Source organism: Saccopteryx bilineata, chromosome 4, assembly GCF_036850765.1.
Source record: "Saccopteryx bilineata isolate mSacBil1 chromosome 4, mSacBil1_pri_phased_curated, whole genome shotgun sequence".
NCBI lineage: Eukaryota > Metazoa > Chordata > Mammalia > Chiroptera > Emballonuridae > Saccopteryx > Saccopteryx bilineata.
In genome coordinates, this window is record NC_089493.1 from 37,550,078 (window position 1) to 37,569,432 (window position 19,355).

Genomic DNA, 19,355 nt, shown 5'->3' on the forward strand with positions numbered 1-19,355 from the left:
TCGGGACTCCATCATGATGAATGCTGTTCATCTGCCTTGGGGCATCAATGAACTTCCGGGGCCTTCTGCTATGTACTGGTGAAATTGCTTTAAGGACTTGCAAACCATGGGATGATCGTTTGTCCCCAAGTTTTGCCAGAGACAAGACACAAAGTAAAATTAGTGAAGTCCATTCATTTATACTAGACGTTTTCAGCCCCTGCCTCATTTTTACTACTTTTGTTTCTTTACATTCCCTTTTCTGGATCTGTAGACCAGGGCTCACCCCAGTTCCTAAATCAGTCATAAAAGGGATAAACAGGTTGTTGGCAGATTCAATGGCACCACTGACTGGTACTTGAATATGTATGACTAACCAGTGTATTAACTCTCATGTTGGGGATAAGCCATTTTCTAGAATATCCTATTCATTTATGTTGTAACCTGTATAGTTGGCCTCTTGTCTCTTTTCTTACACTGATGAATCACCTGGGACCCCAGCACCTTTTAGAAATGGGGCTTTAATTCTCTGCCTTCTTCTTCTGAGCCCCCTTCTTCGGAGGCTTGGTCCTGATTTAGGACCTGCTGGAAATAGATGGGCCTTTAGGAGCTTGAGGCATTACTGTCAGTGAGGTTCCACCCTGTGATGACATTTACTTCATTCCTTTTCTATGGACAGATTTCTTACCCTTTGTGAAATCTCAAAGATCTCAAAAAGAGTTTTGTTGATCTCAGTGTATCACTTTGTTTGTTTGTTTGTTTGTTAGAACAGTGAGACAAGAGGGGGGAAAGAGAGGGAGGGAGAGAGTGAGAAGCATCAGCTCATAGTTGCTTCACTTTAGTTGTGCATTGATTGCTTCTCATATGTGCCTTGACTAGGGATTGGACTTAGGGCCCAAGCTGGTGACCTTGGGCTTCAAGTCAGATAGATACCTTTGGGCTCAAGCTGGTGACCTTAGGATCGTGTTATCGATCCTGCACTCAAGCCCATGACATTGGGGTTTCAAACTTGTGACCTCAACGTTCCTGGTCGATGCTCTGTCCACTGTGTTGAGATTGATGCTCAGTCTCAACACTTTTAAAATGTTAGACTTAATTTATTCTACCCACAGATTTAAACTTATTTTCTATAGCCACTAGCTTTTCTTTATTTCCCATTCTGACTCTCATTCCCCTGTCAGTAAAGACAAAAGCAAAATAAGAATTAAGCTATTTTAACATGACATTGTAGAAAGTTTGGAAGCTGTGGATTTGAATTCTGATTTCCCTATGGACTCTAGGTATATTGTAGGAGCTGAGAATATGAGCTAAGGAGTAAGAAGAAACTCTTTTCAAACCCTGGCTTTTCTACCTATTTGCAATGTGAATTTTAAATAAGTTTATCTACTTAATGTCCAATCTTGAGATTTCTCATTTGTGACATGGGGATAACAGGATAAATGAGTCATTGTTAAGTAAAATAGGGAAAGACCCCAAAATGGACAGCTGTGAATTCAGTTGGCATTTTGGATGGAGACAAGATCCATATCTTAAATTTTAAACAGGTACTGAAAACATGAGTGGATTATTGACTATTCTGAACCTCAGTGTTTTCTTTTATAAAATGGCAATAACAGTCACCTCTCTTACTAGTTATAAGTAGGCTTGGTATGATGATAAAAGGATATGATTTATAAAAATTCTGGTATTTTGCATTGGCATAGTATATAATCCTCATTATCTTCCCATAAGAATAGAATATATTTTTTTTTACTCTGATATGTATATTTTTAAAGGTTTTATTTATTGATTTTAGAGAGAGGAGAGAGAGAGAAAGGCAGGAGGAAGGGAGGGATGGGAAGCATCAACTTAGAGTTGCTTCTCATATGTGCCATGACCTACCAAGCCTGGTGTCTCAAACCAACGACCTCAGCATTCCAGGTTGACGCTCTATACTATGCTACTGCAGGTCAGACCTTTTTTTTTGTTGTTTTGTTTTTGTTTGTTTTGTTAAGACAGGGAGAGAGATGAGAAGCATCAACTCATAGTTGTGGCACCTTAGTTGTTCATTGATTGCTTTCTCACATGTGCCTTGACTGGAGGGCTTCAGCCAAGCCAGTGACCCCTTGCTCAAGCCAGTGACCTTAGGCTTCAAGCCAACAACGTTTGGGCTCAAGCCAGCAGCCATAGAGTCATGATCTCATGCTCAAGCCAGCATCCCCTTACTCAAGCTGGTGAGCCTGTGCTCAAGCCGGATGAGCCTGCGCTCAAGCCAGCAACCTTGAAGTTTCGAACCTGGGTCTTCAGTATCCCAGGCTGATGTTCTATCCACTGTGCCACTGCCTGGTCAGGCTTGATATTTTAAAAAATATCTATCCTTTGAAACAAATTTAAAAGTTTATGTGAAACATAATAAAATTTTGCAAAGAAGACATGAATAAATATAGAAATGTCACATATTCCTAGATGAGAAGACTTGCCATCATAAAGATATTTATAGAGCCTCCAAGTAATTTATACATTTAGCACAATTCCAATTGAATTTTCAGTGGTTTATTTGAAAATTTCAAATGAAAATTTTGTGAAATAAAGGAAATTTTTGAAAAAGAAAACTAATGATGTTAGCTATTAAAACATACTGTAAAAGTACATTTATGCATTACCTGTGGTGGTGTAGTGGATAGAATGTCGACCTGGAATGCTGAAGTTGTGGGTTCGAAACCCTGGCTTGCCCAGTCAAGGCACAGATGAGAAGCAACTATGAGTTGATACTTCCCGCTCCTCCCCTTCACCTTTCTCTCGCTCTCTCCTCTCTCTAAAATCAATGAATAAAGTCTTTTTTTTTTTAAGTACACTCATTTTAAAGTGTGGTATAGGGGAGAATGAAATAGACTAGAGGCTTGGGTAAAAAAACCTTTTTTTTTTTTTTTTTTTTTTAAAGCTTAGTTTTTTTAAAATTCATTTTAGAGAGGAGAGGGAGAGACAGAGAGAGAGAGAGGAGAGACAGTGAGAGAGAAGGGGGGGAGGAGCTGGAAGCATCAACTTCCATATGTGCCTTGACCAGGCAAGCCCAGGGTTTTGGACCGGCGACCTCAGCATTTCTAGGTCGACGTTTTATCCACTGCGCCACCACAGGTCAGGCCAAAAAAACCCTTCTTAATATGCCATAAACCTCATAAGAAAATGGGTAGATTGGTGGATGGATATACATATACATACATACATTAAATTGGCATAATCCTCAAAAGAGGAAATCTGATAGTTTTCTATCAACTTAAATTTTGACTAAGTTCATGAGAAATAATCAGATACATACACACAGATATATGTACAAGAATATCGAATCCATCATTGTTAATAATACTTAGAAAATTGGAAACAATTTAGAAGTTCTGTAGTTGGGACTTGGTTGAATAAACTGTGGACATTTATATAGTGAAATAATCATGAGTTTGTAAAAAAGAATGTGCAGAACTATGCTTGATCTGTTTTTAAGTGAAACATGTACATTATGGAACAGTATGGTTTTTTGAGCCTGAGTCTGTTATTTTATGGGACAAGATTATTTGTATATGCACTAAATATTTTTAAAGGAGATATTTGAAATTGTTAATTGTCTGATAGGATGTGATTGTGTGTAATGATCTTAACTTCCTAATTTTTGTATTTCTGTTTTTTTTGCATTAAAAATAATGAACATATATGTTATAATCAGTAAGAATAGTAAAAATATTTCAGTTATAAGTACATTCTCATTTTGTTGCCTTGCATTTTCATAAACCTCAGCTGATTAAAAAAAAAATTTCCATTGATTCAAGAGAAAAAGAGAGAGAAAGGGAGTGGGGTGATGGAAAAAGAGAACCATTAACTCATTCTTCTTAATTGGTCCATTTAGTTATATATTTAAGGATTGCTTCTCCTATGTGCCCTGACCAGGTTTGAACCTGTGACCTCTTGTGTGCCAGTTCGACATTTTATCCACTGAGCTACTCGGCCATGACCAAACCTTAGCTGATTTTGTGTATTAGCTTTCCTAAGACTATTTTTATAAGACTGCGCCATTCTTTTACACTTAACGTTTGTTGCGTTTCCCTTCCTATCATCTGTATGTACCTTTTGAAAATCTGAAGCTTGATAGAAAACTTCCTTGTTGCTACAAGAACCTTTTTCAATACCTTCCATTTTTATTCCTTATCAGGAAGCAGTATAGGTTAGTGGTTAAGTGTACGAACTGGTTTGAATTCAGGCTCTGCCATTTTTTAGTGTGTGAACTTGGGCAAGTTATATAACTACTCTATGCTTCATCTACTCTGGAAAGCAGATGCAGAATATTCACAGTGTAATAGTAATTATGTGGAAAGGATGTTGTGGAAATTTCCTAAGTGAATACATAAGCACATAGAACAATTCCTGGTGCATACTAAGTGTTCAGTAAATGTTATGCTGCTGCTGTCACTACTGTTTTTATTGGAATCATCAGTTCTTGTTTTGAGGACCATCTTTCATCATATTTTCTTGAATAGCCTCACTCCATGAAGTCATATGGTGTTAATGTACCATGCCTTACCAAGTGTGTTATGGGTTTTTTGAAATCCGACTTTTACCATTCTAAAAATAAAAAATCTCTTTGGACTTTATTTTGATGGTTTTTCCCAGGCTGTTGGAACTTTTTTTTTTCTTTCTTTTTTTTTAAATTTATTTTTTACAGAGAGAGAGAGAGAGAGTCAGAGAGAGGGATAGATAGGGACAAACAGACAGGAACGGGAAAAGATGAGAAGCATCAATCATCAGTTTTTCATTGTGGCACTTAAGTTGTTCATTGATTGCTTTCTCATATGTGCCTTGACCATGGGGCTACAGCAGACCAAGTAACTTCTTGCTTGAGCCAGCGACCTTGGGTCCACGCTGGTGAGCTTTGCTCAAACCAGATGAGTCCGTGCGCAAGCTGGCAACCTCGGGGTCTCGAACCTGGGTCCTCCGCATCCCAGTCCGACGCTCTATCCACTGCACCACTGCCTGGCGGTCAGGCTGTTGGGACTTTTAAAAGATGTTAAGTATGGTCTCTTCTGTCCTTGGATTCTCATCATTTCCAGTTAGGCACTGATTTCTTCCAATCAGTGTTGAAAGTGAATGTTGATTACTGTCAGGAGCATGTACCTTTTAATATGGGAGAACCAGGGATAGCACATTCAAATCTTTACAGAGGCCAGACAAGGGGTACATAATGAAGTAGTCTGAGTATGACAGAAAGGAGTCATGGAAACAGTGGTGACTTCGGGGACTTAGACTCTACTGCCGACCTGCGGCTGCTAAGTGTTGGCTGGTAGGTAATGGGCCAAGTAGTGCTAGATCGTCTAATTTTTCAAGATAAGCTGAAAATCCAGATTTTTGTATGGGTCCAACAAAGCTGTGACTTATAACTTTGAACAGTTTGCTGTTTTTAAATTTTTTTTAAATTTTTTATTATTATTTTATTTATTCATTTAGAGAGGAAAGAGAGACAGAGAGAGAGAAGGGGGGAGGAGCTGGAAACATCAACTCCCATATGTGCCTTGACCAGGCAAGCCCAGGGTTTTGAACCGGCGACCTCAGCATTTCCAGGTCGACGCTTTATCCACTGCGCCACTATAGGTCAGGCATGTTTTTTTTAAATTTAAGAATGACTGCCTTGCCTGACTAGGCGGTGGCGCAGTGGATAGAGCATCAGATTGGGACACAGAGGACCCAGCTTCGAGACCCTGAGGTCTCTGGTTTGAGCAAGGCTCACCAGCATGGGCCCAAGGTCACTGGCTTTAGCAAGAGGTTACTCGGTCTGCTGTAGCCCCCTGGTCAAGGCACATATGAGAAAGCAATCAATGAACAACCAAGGAGCCACAACAAAGAATAGATGTTTCTCATGTCTCTTCCTTCCTGTCTGTCTATCTCTCTCTGTCCCTCTCTCTGTCCCTCTCTGTCTCTGTCACACACACACAAAAAAAGCCAATTAAAAAAAAGAAAGGAATGATTGCCTTGCTTAAATTTTGTTGTAATTTTTATTAAATCTAGATTTACATAACCTTTAGCATTTCTTATATACTTAATATAATCCTTTACACAAGAAAGCTGTCAGATTTATCAAAGATAGTCAGTTGATTACGTAGTGTACTTGTATCTATGGTAATGTTGATTTTAGCTAACTTGGTAACTGCCTTCTATAGCTATAAGTTTGTAGGCTTTCCTGGGCTTATGGAACAACTTTGTCTATTCCTAATAAAAGTAATTTCCATCTGAGTTAGAATGGTTGGGAAAACGATATCTTGATTATTTCCCCTTTAGACAAAAATGAATTGCCAAACCTTAAATTATTTCATTGGGTGGATTATTGTGGCAACAGTGTAGCAGCATATTTCTAAAGACTGCTTTAACCGCTTTGCAAATCTGAAAAGCAGTTGGTGGTTGCTAAGAGACATACTATTCAAGTATCCCTATAAACATATGTACTGCTGGAGAATGCTATTTAGAAATTTGTACATCACATTTGCAGTTATCTTAGCAGAAAGGTGCCTTATTTATTATGCAAATTATGCAAATCATTCAGTCTGTCCTTAAAAGTGACCTTTTGTTGTGTTTTTAAAGTCTCAAGACAAATTGGACATGACAGCTAGTTAAAAAATTTAAGTTCTAAACTGGAATAAATTCCGTGAGGCCTTGAATCTCAACTCTAATACAGAGAACAATTTTCTGAAGAAGTTTCTTGAGTATGTTAAAATGTTTACATTTCTCTCTCAGTCTGTAGCAAAAATGATAAAACTTGAGAGAATTTATTTCTGCAAATAAATTTCTAGTACAAATACTAGGAATTTCATCAGATAGCCATTACCAATTAACAATAAATCACCTCATTCCACCCTCTCTACCTGTAACTTAGACCTTGAAAAAGGGCTTTATTCATTGGTGGGATTTAAATAATTTAATAACTGGTTCTCTGCCCTAATGACCATTTTAAGTATAAAAAAATGATATACTGAAAGGTAGTTTATTATTTCATGCATTTAATGCTTAAATAAGAATAATAAAAGAGGTACACAAATCTAGATTGTTATAAGAAAGAGTTTTAAAATATTAATGAAAAAATATTAAATACCTTACAAAAAAAATAACACTGTTATTTAAGATATATCCATTTGCCTTTTTTTTTTTAAATAGAGACAGAGAGAGAGTCAGAGAGAGGGATAGACAGGAATGGAGGGATGAGAAGCATCAATCATTAGTTTTACGTTGCGCATTGCGACACCTTAGTTGTTCATTGATTGCTTTCTCATATGTGCCTTGACTGCGGACCTTCAGCAGATGGAGTAACCCCTTGCTCGAGCCAGTGACCTTGAGCCCAAGCTAGTGAGCTTTTGCTCAAACCAGATAAGCTCACGCTCAAGGTGGCGACCTTGGGGTCTCGAACCTGGGTCCTTCCACATCCCAGTCCAATGCTCTATCCACTGCCCCACCACCTGGTCAGGCTCCATTTGCTTCTTGATTTGATTCCTTACTTGTAATTTTTTCACGAGTGGATGGACTGAACATTACTATGGGATGGGTGCTTAGAATATGGTTTTGCTCAGATGAATGTTAAAAAAGAGTAAGGAGCCTGACCAGGTGGTGGTGCGGTGGATAGAGCATTGGACTGGGATACGGAGGACCCAGATTCGAAAACTTGAGTTCGCCAGCTTGAGCTCAGGCTCATCTGGTTTGATCAAGGCTCACCAGCTTGAGCCCAAGGTTGCTGGCTTGAGCAAGGGGTCACTTGGTCTGCTGTAGCCCCCCAGTCAAGGCACATATGAGAAAGCACTCAATGAACAGCTAAGGTGCCGCAATAAAGAATTGATGATTCTCAACTCTCTCCCTTCTCTCTGTCCCTGTATCACACAGACACACACACACACACACACACAAGTAAGGAATGTGAATTTGTGATTTCCACATTGGACGGCTGCCCAAGTACCCACCTTAGAAAGACCCTGATTACAAGTGCCATTTTAACAACTGGTTCACCAAACTCAACCAAAAATGAGTAATCAGTTCTGCCGAACCGGTGCAAACCGGCTGAGTCCCACCGCTGGCTCACTGCTCTGAGAGCCACGTTCAGCGGCATGGGTGTGCAGCGGGGGAGTGGCACAGGCCTGGGCCTAGGGAGGTCTTGCACTGGGTTTAACACTTTGCTGTTGCCGACTTGAAATTCTTAATAGTTTTTGAACAAGAAGCACTACATTTTCATTTTTCATTGGGGCCTGTAGATTCTGTAGCTGGTCATAGTCATGTATCCTGCATCCACTAAGTAGATGTAAGTTATGTAGCACAGCAGCTCTTTCTTGAAATGCTGACCAAATTGGTTGTCTTAAAGATTTAAATCACAGGTTTTCTTAAATCAGATAAAGTGCATGCTTGAGGGAGAAAAGAATGGACTTCTAGTTTGTGAGAAGAATAACTGAAATTAGGAAGAAAATAAAAGCTTGTGACTTGGTCGAGTTGTTCATATTTGTATGACCCCTTTAAAAGTTTATACTGAATTTCCACAGGGATCTTGATTGCTAGAATCTTATAGTGTGCAGCATTTTGACCCCTTGTCTCCACTGTGCTTTCTCATTGGTTGGCTATTTCATATTGAGTTGTTCTGATTCATTGGAGTCAGGCTGCATGTTATAGTGTAGGGGACACATTTCACCGAGGTATATGCAGACACTGGATTATGGGTTCTTTTCTTCTTCTTTCTCTTTTCCAAGTGAGAGGAGGGGAGGTAGACAGACTCCCGTATATGCTCCATCCAGAATCCACCTGGCAGTCCCAGTCTGGGACTGATGCTCTTCCCATCTGGGGCCATGCTTGCAACCAAGTGATTTTTAGTGCCTGAGGTAGAGGCTCCACTGAGCCATTCTCGGTGCCTGGGGCTGATGCGTTTGAACCAGTTGAGCCATGGCTGCAGGCAGGCAGGGAAGAGGGCGGTGGGAGGAGTGGAGAAGTAGATGGTTGCTTTTCCTGTGTGCCCTGACTGGGAATTGAACCCAGGACATGCATGCACTGGGCTGACACTCTACTGCTGAGCCTACTGGCCAGGGTTAGATTATGTTTTTTATTGCCTTTTTTGTGGGAGGTGTTTGGGGTATATCTGCGACTAACTGCACACACGTGTTATTTCATTTTGAAAAGCAGCTCATCCTCCCCCCCCTTTTGTCCTGTGCACTATTACACAGTTTCCTTTGTCTCATGCGTCATGAAATCATCATAGAACAACAGAAAAGTAACTTATATTCCTACTGAACATGATATACATAATGTTTGTGGCTTTGTAAATGACTCAAGTTAGGTGCCTGGTAATGTATTTTTTTAAAGAGCCTAATGAAGACATAAGTTCAGTAATTTTTGTTTAATTATGTTTTCATTAAACTCTTAAGATTAACACTATATAAGCATAGTTGATTGAGGTTTTGCTAACAATGCACTCTCTCTAACCCTGTGCTGTAAATTACTCATTAAGCCCTTTATCGCACTTAAAAATAGAAACCAAGGAAAAAATAGAACTCAAAAGGGTAATTATTTCATTATCAAGGAATAGGATGGGTAGGTTAGAAATATTTTGTCATTTTGTGCATGCAGTAGATAAGAGATAATGAGTCATTTGGTCTTTTTTACCTATAGAGTCACTTCTTTCTTTTTTAGACTGTTTCCTGTGGAAATGTATTGTTGACCTGCTCATTGCTTTTCCTGTGGGCTCCAATTTTTTCACTAGTATATGTGTGCCTAGCAATGAGGACAGTCCCTCTCATTGATTGATAGATAGATAGATAGACAGATTGATTGATTGATTGACTGCATGGCCGGGTGGATAGAGATATGGCAGGTATTTTAACAGCATATTTTTTTCACATAAGCTGCTGGTGAAGGTATGTGGTACTGAATCTGCCATGAACACTTCTACCATCCCTAACTCCTAATTTCTTCATAGGTCAGCCTGCGTGTCACTTCCTCTAGAAGCTTTCCCCTTCTCCCAAATAGAGTAGATAGATCTTTATGTATTTATATAGCGTTCTGAGCCACCTACCTTGCTGTTTATTTACCACCATCCCTCATTAGACTAGGCTTTCGGAAAGTAGATTGTGTCTTCAGCCACATTTATTTGAAATACTCATTTTTTGAATGAATGGATGGATGGATAGGTGATGACATTTTGTAGCAAAAAATTTGAATTGTCTCATTGCCCACTTTTGAAGACTACTGTTCAGTTTGTGCTTCCTCTCATTATTTGTAGGGCTATTTTTTTTTTTTTTTTAGTCTAGAACTCTACCTTTTATTCAAAGAAGAGCACCAAACAAAATTAGATAATTTATTTGAATATAGCTCACAGAGTATAATATTCTGCTGTTAATTTTAGTCTCATGTTTTAGTCACCTGAAATCATGCTTTAGTATGTAGATAGCTTTTTGGTAATTAGGGTAGTCTGCATTTATTTGTATGCTGGCTGTATACTCTTGAAATGTTTTGCTGTAAAGTTAACATTAGAACTGTGAGTTTTGTTTTATTGCCATGATAATGAATATATGAAGAACTCAGTAAAATTTAAACTAGTCTCTAAGTTTATTCCTCAGCTGGAGGAACCTGCCCACTGTCGTTTAAGGGGGAAAAATAGCAGCTTTATTGAGATATAATTTACATACCAGGAAATTTACCCTTTTAAAATTTACAATTCATTGTTTTTTAGTGTATCAACAGAGTTGTGTAACCATCACTACTCCATAATTGCAGAACATTTTTATTGTCCTCCAGAGAAACACTATACTCATTAGCCCTCTCTCCTCATTCTGCTTTAACTCTTTCTGATATGTGCTTATTCTATGTATTTCATATAAATGGAATCTTTATATATTTCATACAGTTTATTAATTTCATACTCGTATGTGGACTTTAGTGACTGGCTTTTTTGACTTTGTATGATGTTTGAAAGATTTATCCACATGGTAACATATATCATACTTCATTCCTTTTTATGGCCAAATAATATTTCACTGTAGCACATTTTGCTTATTCGTGCATCAGATGATTGACATTTGGGCTCTTCCCACTTTTTAGCTATTATGAATAATGCTGCTATTAACATTAATGTTCATAAAGAACAAAATTTATTTATTTACCCATGTAACAAGAATGAAGATCTAGAAAGAAACATTACCTGTGTCTTTGGGGACTTGTTGATGTTTGCTTTGGTTTAGGTTGTTTCATTTACTTGTATGCTCTGGTAGACTGCAGACTTATCCTAACTGTAGATCTGGAACATAAGCTCAGTAGGTAGCGTATGTTATAGTATCAAAGTGATTGAGATAATGAGCTGTAGGGCTTCAAATCTCAGCCCTACCACTTACTAGTTTTGAGATCGTGGTCAAGTTTACTTACCATTTCTGTGCCCCAATTTCTGCATCTGTAAAATGGGTTGAAACTACCTCATAAGCAGTAATAATACATATAAGTAGATTGCTTAGAAAACGCCTGATGAGCCCTGGCCGGTTGGCTCAGCGGTAGAGCGTCGGCCTAGCGTGCGGAGGACCCGGGTTCGATTCCCGGCCAGGGCACACAGGAGAAGCGCCCATTTGCTTCTCCACCCCTCCGCCGCGCTTTTCCTCTCTGTCTCTCTCTTCCCCTCCCGCAGCCAAGGCTCCATTGGAGCAAAGATGGCCCGGGCACTGGGGATGGCTCTGTGGCCTCTGCCCCAGGCGCTAGAGTGGCTCTGGTCGCAACATGGCGACGCCCAGGATGGGCAGAGCATCGCCCCCTGGTGGGCAGAGCGGCGCCCCTGGTGGGTGTGCCGGGTGGATCCCGGTCGGGCGCATGCGGGAGTCTGTCTGACTGTCTCTCCCTGTTTCCAGCTTCAGAAAAAAAAAAAAAGAAAACGCCTGATGATCATACTAAGTGCTGTATATATGTTATGTATTATTATTGTTATGATAATTATTGCGTATCTCTTCACTAGAATATAAGCCGCTTATCTGACTTATTTATTACTGTGTCCCCAAAGGCTAGCACTGTGCCTGGCACATAATAGATATTCAATACATTTTTGAGGAAGGAAGGGTTTTTTAAATAATGAGTGGCAGAGTTCCTAAATTCTTTCCTGAAACCGCTTTTAACAACTGCACTCTTTCATTCACAACAGCTTTTGGAGCTATTTGACAGCGAAGACCCTCGGGAGCGGGACTACTTAAAAACAGTCTTACACAGAATTTATGGCAAGTTTCTTGGTCTTAGAGCATTTATCCGAAAACAGATTAACAATATTTTTCTAAGGTAAGTGGAGGGAGGGGGAAGAAGGAGAAGCAAAGTTGGTGGTTTTATAGAAGCATTTAGTAAACCGCAAATATTTGAACATAGTGTACTGAGCTTATTCTCTTGCTCTTTCTCACCTAAAGGTTTGTTTATGAAACAGAACACTTCAATGGTGTAGCTGAACTGCTGGAAATATTAGGAAGGTAAGCGCATTTCGATGGCATTGCGAATCTCTGGTGGCTATCGTTCTGTAAATAGGTTCAGGTGGCACTGGGAAATGTTGACCTAGGTCTCTTGTGTGTGTACATCGGATACTCTCATTTGTGCGATAGCATGTTTCCTAACCGAGTCTCCGAAACAAGATTTCTTGTTCCCATTGTTCCACAGTTATGCGTTGTTAATTCTACCGGGATGACTGAAAGAGCCAACAGTTTATTCTTCATTACAGAGACAGCACATCTAATTGCAGTCAGGCCGGTTACTCCAAAACGTCTTATTCTTGTTAGTTTCTAGGTTACCTGTCCTTTGCCAGGTCTTTTAAAAGCAAGTTTTTGATAAATTGGGAAGATTGCCATTTTTAAAGGAAGTGAGTACCCAGGTGTAGTTCTTGAACAGCTGTTCTTGGCCTAGTGAAGTGAATTGGAAAGAGACAGCTGCTTTATAGATTTCTACACTCAAGAGAGACTAATGTAACTGGATGATATGATGACTTAGTCTCTCCTCCTAATATGAGGAGAAAGGGAAGGTGGAGCCACATGGTTCTTTCTCTGCTACTTCCGGAGGCTGGGCTCTAGGGTATTCTTGGTCTGAGCAGAGAGGTCAGAGACAGGAAGGAATGATGTCTGGAAATGGAAAAGGGTCATGAGTGAGCAAGGCAGGCAATTACTTAGGAAAGGAAAAGAGGGAGAAAGAATAAAGAGTTGTTGATATAAAGGATTTTGGGACCACCCAGCTAGGTTCAAGAGCACAGGAGCCTGTGCTGGGAGATCAGTAGCAGATTTTCTTCTCTTAAATTTCCTTTCTACTTAAATATATTCTTTGAAATAACTAAGAAATCTTGAACATCACTGGGATGGGTTTTGGGTTGCTGAGGACCAATCAAACTGATTAAGACTTAACTTGACCTCACAAGAACAGTTTGCCTTAGTTTAGCTTGTTGTGGTAATGTTGCTAATTCATGTCTCTTTTCTTTTTCCTAGTATTATCAATGGCTTTGCTTTACCACTTAAGGCAGAACACAAACAGTTTCTGGTGAAAGTGTTGATCCCTTTACACACTGTCAGGAGCTTATCACTCTTCCATGCCCAGGTAGAATTTTGTACAAGTACTTTTGGAAGCAAAGTAAAGTTTGCAAACCCAATGTTTCTTTGATTTTGATATTTACTTAATTTTATTTTTTTTAAAGACTTGTTAAAGATTGAAATGTGTATGTATTTTTTTCACATATATATATATATTTTTTTCAATGCATAGGATTCTCATGGGAATATTTTTCAAGTGGAAGCAGCATGTATTTAGTCTCACTTTTCAGAGAATTTAGATGACTTGCCCAGTTCACAAAATTATATATTGAACATGCTGCATATGATAAATAATACAAATACATACATGAGCTTTTAGATTTAGATCTTTGGACACGTGTAATCATTTTTGAATGTTCTTGAGTATTTTGTCTCAGTCTTATTTTGTTTATTTATTTATTTATTTATTTATTTATTTTACAGAGGCAGAGATAGACAGGGACAGACAGACAGGAACGGAGAGAGATGAGAAGCATCAATCATTCGTTTTTCGTTGCGCGTTGCGACTTCTTAGTTGTTCATTGACTGCTTTCTCATATGTGCCTTGACCGCGGGCCTTCAGCAGACCGAGTAACCCCTTGCTGGAACCAGCAACCTTGAGTCCAAGCTGGTGAGCTTTTTTGCTCAAGCCAGATGAGCCCGCGCTCAAGCTGGCGACCTCGGGGTCTCAAACCTGGGCCCTTCCGCATCCCAGTCCGACGCTCTATCCACTGCGCCACCACCTGGTCAGGCTCAGTCTTATTTTGTAATAGTCTATCAGTTGCCCTCTGCTCCCTCTTCTAGTTCATTCACCATTTCTTTCTCATATTCTACACACAAATAAATGCTCACACAAGTATACAAATCAGTATTTTTTCATCTTTTTATTTTTAGCCTCCTTACTTTAAAAAACATACCGTTTTGTTTCCACTCTGATTCCCAGGTGCCACAGCCTTGGATGGTAAACGTTGTCACTAGGGTGTAGGCACATGACCGAGCGGCACTTTAAATCTAGTATTCAAACCTCCGACTCTCCCCTCTCCTGATGGGAATGTTTTGAGTTTGTTTAAAAATGTAACACAGGCCCTGGCCGGTTGGCTCAGCGGTAGAGCGTCGGCCTGGCGTGCGGGGGACCCGGGTTCGATTCCCGGCCAGGGCACATAGGAGAAGCACCCATTTGCTTCTCCACCCCTCCCCCTCCTTCCTCTCTGTCTCTCTCTTCCCCTCCCGCAGCTGAGGCTCCATTGGAGCAAAGATGGCCCGGGCGCTGGGGATGGCTCCTTGGCCTCTGCCCCAGGCGCTAGAGTGGCTCTGGTTGCGGCATAGCGACGCCCCAGAGAGGCAGAGCATCGCCCCCTGGTGGGCAGAGTGTTGCCCCTGGTGGGCGTGCCAGGTGGATCCCGGTCGGGCGCATGTGGGAGTCTGTCTGACTGTCTCTCCCCGTTTCCAGCTTCAGAAAAATACAAAAAAAAAAAAAAAGTAACACATTTTTTTCTGAGTGGTGTTCCTCTTTAAATGTAAAATTCTGTATTTCAAGGAAAAATTAGTCCATATGCTTCTAATTTAGAACAACCTCGAAATATGGTTTCACAAGAGTGGATTTCTTGTCCAAGAATCTTTACGAGCCTTTTAGAAATCTTGCCTCTAGTTTTTGAAACAGGATATCATATTTCGTGATCATTTAAAAGAATTTTTACCCAGATGAGTTAGCATCAGATGTCATTCTCACATTTCTCCAGGTTCTAATGGACAGGTAGAACCTTTTCTGTCTTCCTGAAACTGCTTTAGTTTGCACATGCCATTTCTGGCAGTCAGTAATGTTTTTAGAAAGATCTGCTTGTCATAGAGGACTTTTCTGACCCACAGGAAAACCAGTACCATTGAGGTTAGCAAAGAGGGACAGGAAGCCCATGAGATAGATGTAGCTCAAACGTGATGTAGATGAGATACTTTCAGTATATATCCAACGTATTATTTCACCTCTGCTTTCCATTAGCTGGCTACTTCATGTCCCAATATTCTTTTTAAGAAAAACTCTGCTGGAGCTTTATTAAAGTGTTAGTCTTTGACTTTGGAAATGTTGCTTTTTATTTGCTTTATGTATTTTTTATTTTTAAAATGGATTGGCCATGAAGTTACTAAAACTAGAGTCTGTAAACTTTGTAGGAAGTTTTAATAATGCACCTTAGGACTCTTTAGTAGATAGGCTTTCCAACCCAGTCTCCCACGTTTCTGTCCTCCAGCTGGCATACTGCATAGTCCAGTTTCTGGAGAAGGACCCTTCACTCACAGAGCCAGTAAGTCAGTTCTCCATCATTTCAAATTATGGGCCACTTTTCATGGAGCATACATGAAAATTAAGTGCCATTTTTTTTTCCTCCTTTTCATTTTAGGTTATTAGGGGATTAATGAAGTTTTGGCCCAAAACATGTAGTCAGAAAGAGGTAAGTGCTTAATGTCAGTGTGTTAATAGCTTTCTAAATACTTGGGTGTGTGCCAGGCACCAAGCTAATCATGTATAAAATGCATTCTTTCATTAAATCCTCATTGAGCTCTGTAAGGCAAGACTGTAAATATTCTCATTTTACTGGTTATGAAATTGATGCCTAGAGAAGTTAAGTATTCTCCTGAGTTCACTGAGTATCTAGCTGGTCAGGCAGGAACCCGCCTCCCTGATACGTGAACCCTGAACTTTTACCGCAGTGCTGCTCAACCCCACGGAAGCCCAAGTCATGTGTCTAAATGTCTAGCTCTCTCAATGTCACCTTCCTCGTGACCACCTTCATAGTGTGGAGGTTTTGCTCTCACTACAGATAGATGCTAGAGTAATCTGCCCAAACACTCACTTTAAAATCACAGTGTAGATAAGATCTTACTATATAGAATTGTAAAATATATTACAAACTTTTAGTTTCAACTGTTTACAAGTGGCCCTGAAAACTTCTGACCTACAGTGATTTGAACTTTTGCCAAGACCTAATTGGGCACGTGCCATGTGAGGTTGTGGGGCAGTGAGTCTCTTGGTTTGGAGGTGAGCCTAGTTGGGTACCAGATCTGCCCCCACTCTTCTGAAAGGTTAGAAACCATGTAAAAATAGCCCAGGAAAAAGGTCAGCTGTTAGTTTTACTTTTTGGAAAATTTTGGGGAGAATTTATATATCTTGACAAATGGCAAGTGTATACTAAATCTTGCTTTAAACAGAAACACTCTGCTTTTCCAAATCAGTTTTAATTCTCCAAAACCCTGCTTGATACAATTTCAGAATCATCTAATTTCTTAATACCTGTTAGGTAAAATTAAAAGTTATATATTGCTACCCTGTTGTAGCTTAAGATATGAAAACTCATTTTTCATATTTTAATTGTATACTTAATTTTGCTAAGGTATTTAGTTTGTCATGCCTAAATAGGTGACTGGTTTTTATTTCTGTCAGTTTTCCATTATATTTAAAACAGTTGACTATACTATTAGTTTGACTCCATTTTGTGATTTAAAAGCAGTTTATTGAGGCACACGGGGCTGAGATGATTTTGTGATCTAAAAGCAGTTTATCAAGGCACATGGTACTGATGTCCGAGATTCACTGTTTGATAGTGAAGTTATTGTGTGCATGTGTGTGTGTGTATGTATGTAAGTGTGGAAATTGGGTCAGTGTGTTCTAAAGCAGCATTTTTCAACTGCTGGTCCACAGACTGGTAGCGGTCTGCCAGAAATTTTGTGCCAGTGGCAAAAGAGTTAACCATCATTCAATGTATGAAGATTATCAACCCAATGATCTTAGTACAATTCACTTATGCTCAGAGTGATTTCTGCCTTAGCAATCCCCAAAATAATTCTCCTATTTTCACTGGTTCCCAAGTGTAAAAAGGTTGAAAACCACAGTTCTGGAGGGTTGAAAACATAACCTGTGTGGGTGAATCTGATTTGTGTCTCTCAATGTCACCTGGTACCTATCTGTCCTGTGCCACTGTGGACCTGTGTCTATGCATGCAGGATGCCGCCTCCCTATTGTGTGAAAACTGGGGGTGAGAGGAGGAGACAGCGGGGTGGGTAGCAGTGGAGAGGATAGCCCCCTGTGGACAGTCCTGTTTCTGGGGCCCTGCTGCATTAGTTAAGTGCCATGGTTCTGTGTGATAGATGTAACACTTTGTAACTCTTCCAAAAATAGTTTTCCAAAAGATTTTCCAGAGAGCATAGGAACTTGACAAGTATCCTCTGGTGAATTCCTTCTGAAATGAAAGTCTCACATGAGTTAATACCTGATTGGTTCATGTTTTATTTTGTGTGTAAAGTTTTCTGAAAACAGTGGGAGCGCTCATTGAGCCTCATCATTCTGTGGATTTTCAATGAAGGGCCTGATGTTTTCTGCTTTGCATGTGTTTACAGGTTATGTTCCTTGGGGAACTGGAAGAAATCCTGGATGTGATTGAACCTTCACAATTTGTTAAAATTCAAGAACCTTTGTTTAAACAAATTGCCAAGTGTGTATCCAGCCCCCATTTTCAGGTTAGTAGTAAGGAGGGCATGTGTCAGTGTGAACTATGCAGCACATATCATTTTGGTAATTTTTTTTTTTTTTACAGAGACAGAGTCAAAGAGAGGGATAGATAGGGACAGACAGACAGGAACGGACAGAGTTGAGAAGCATCAATCATCAGTTTTTCGTTACGACACCTTAGTTGTTCATTGATTGCTTTCTCATATGTGCCTTGACCAGGGGGCTACAGCAGACGGAGTGACCCCTTGCTTGAGCCAGTGACCTTGGGTCCAAGCTGGTGAGCTTTGCTCAAACCAGATGAGCCTGTGTTCAAGCTGGTGACCTCGGGGTCTCGAACCTGGGTCCTCCGCATCCCAGTCCGACGCTCTATCCACTGCGCCACCACCTGGTCAGGTGGTAAAATTTTATTTGTATTGAAACATATATTACAGACACTATTTACCTGTTGTTACATATTTGCTATTTTTTCACATAATGATTTTAACAAGCACCTGCTATATGCCAGCCACTGCAATGGTGCTTTCTGCTCAGTAACTTTAGTTCTCTTGACTACTTTCTAGAGGGGCTTGTGATTTTTACAGATGTGAACACTGAAGCTCAAAGTGGTAAAATAATTTGTCTCAAATGAAGTAGCTACATAAGAGGTGGACTGGTAGGGTTCTGTAGTGTGTGTGAGAGAGGGAATGCTAAATAAAGCTTATGAGATAAGAACATGGCCTGACCAGGCGGTGGCGCAGTGGATAGAGTGTCAGACTGGGATGCAGAAGACCCAGGTTTGAGACCCCAAGGTTGCCAGCTTGAGCGTAGGCTCACCTGGCTTGGGCAAAAAGCTCACCAGCTTGAACCCGAGGTCACTAGCTCGAGTAAGGGGTTACTCAGTCTGCTGAAGACCCGCAGTCAAAGCACATATGAGAAAGCAATCAATGAACAACTAAGGTGTTGCAACAAAAACCTGATGATTGATGCTTCTCATCTCTCTCCGTTCCTGTCTGTCTGTCCCTATCTATCCCTCTCTCTGACTCTCTCTCTGTCCCTGTAAAAAATAGAAAGAAAAAGAACACTAATATTCTATACTGTGCTAGATACTTTACATCATTATTTCTAAATTTCAATTTATTCTATGAACTCCCCCACCCCCATTTGTTAGATTAAAAAATGAGGCTCAGAGAATGATTTGCTCAAGGTCCCAAGTTCATAGGGAGTCAAGTCATGGATATAGCTTCTTGTCCTTCCTGTGGCACTGCTCTGCCTCCTTGTGGCCACTTGGGGAGAACACAGGGCAGGTGAACCTGGCAACCCTTTCTCAGTGGGGCCCTTGCTGCGGTGATGAGGAACCC

General features: G+C 40.2%; 1 protein-coding gene across 5 annotated transcripts in view; it reads left to right on the top strand.

Moving 5' to 3' along the window:
* The window catches only part of PPP2R5E (protein phosphatase 2 regulatory subunit B'epsilon), a 168,026-nt gene that overhangs the window by 134,397 nt on the left and 14,274 nt on the right, over positions 1-19,355 (top strand). For all 5 annotated transcript variants that reach the window (XM_066277869.1, XM_066277868.1, XM_066277867.1 and 2 more), the window contains 6 exons: positions 12,131-12,261; positions 12,384-12,443; positions 13,440-13,548; positions 15,764-15,817; positions 15,914-15,964; positions 17,907-18,026. In XM_066277869.1, coding sequence (XP_066133966.1) covers positions 12,131-12,261; positions 12,384-12,443; positions 13,440-13,548; positions 15,764-15,817; positions 15,914-15,964; positions 17,907-18,026 — 525 coding nt within the window. The remainder of the gene's footprint in view (positions 1-12,130; positions 12,262-12,383; positions 12,444-13,439; positions 13,549-15,763; positions 15,818-15,913; positions 15,965-17,906; positions 18,027-19,355) is intronic.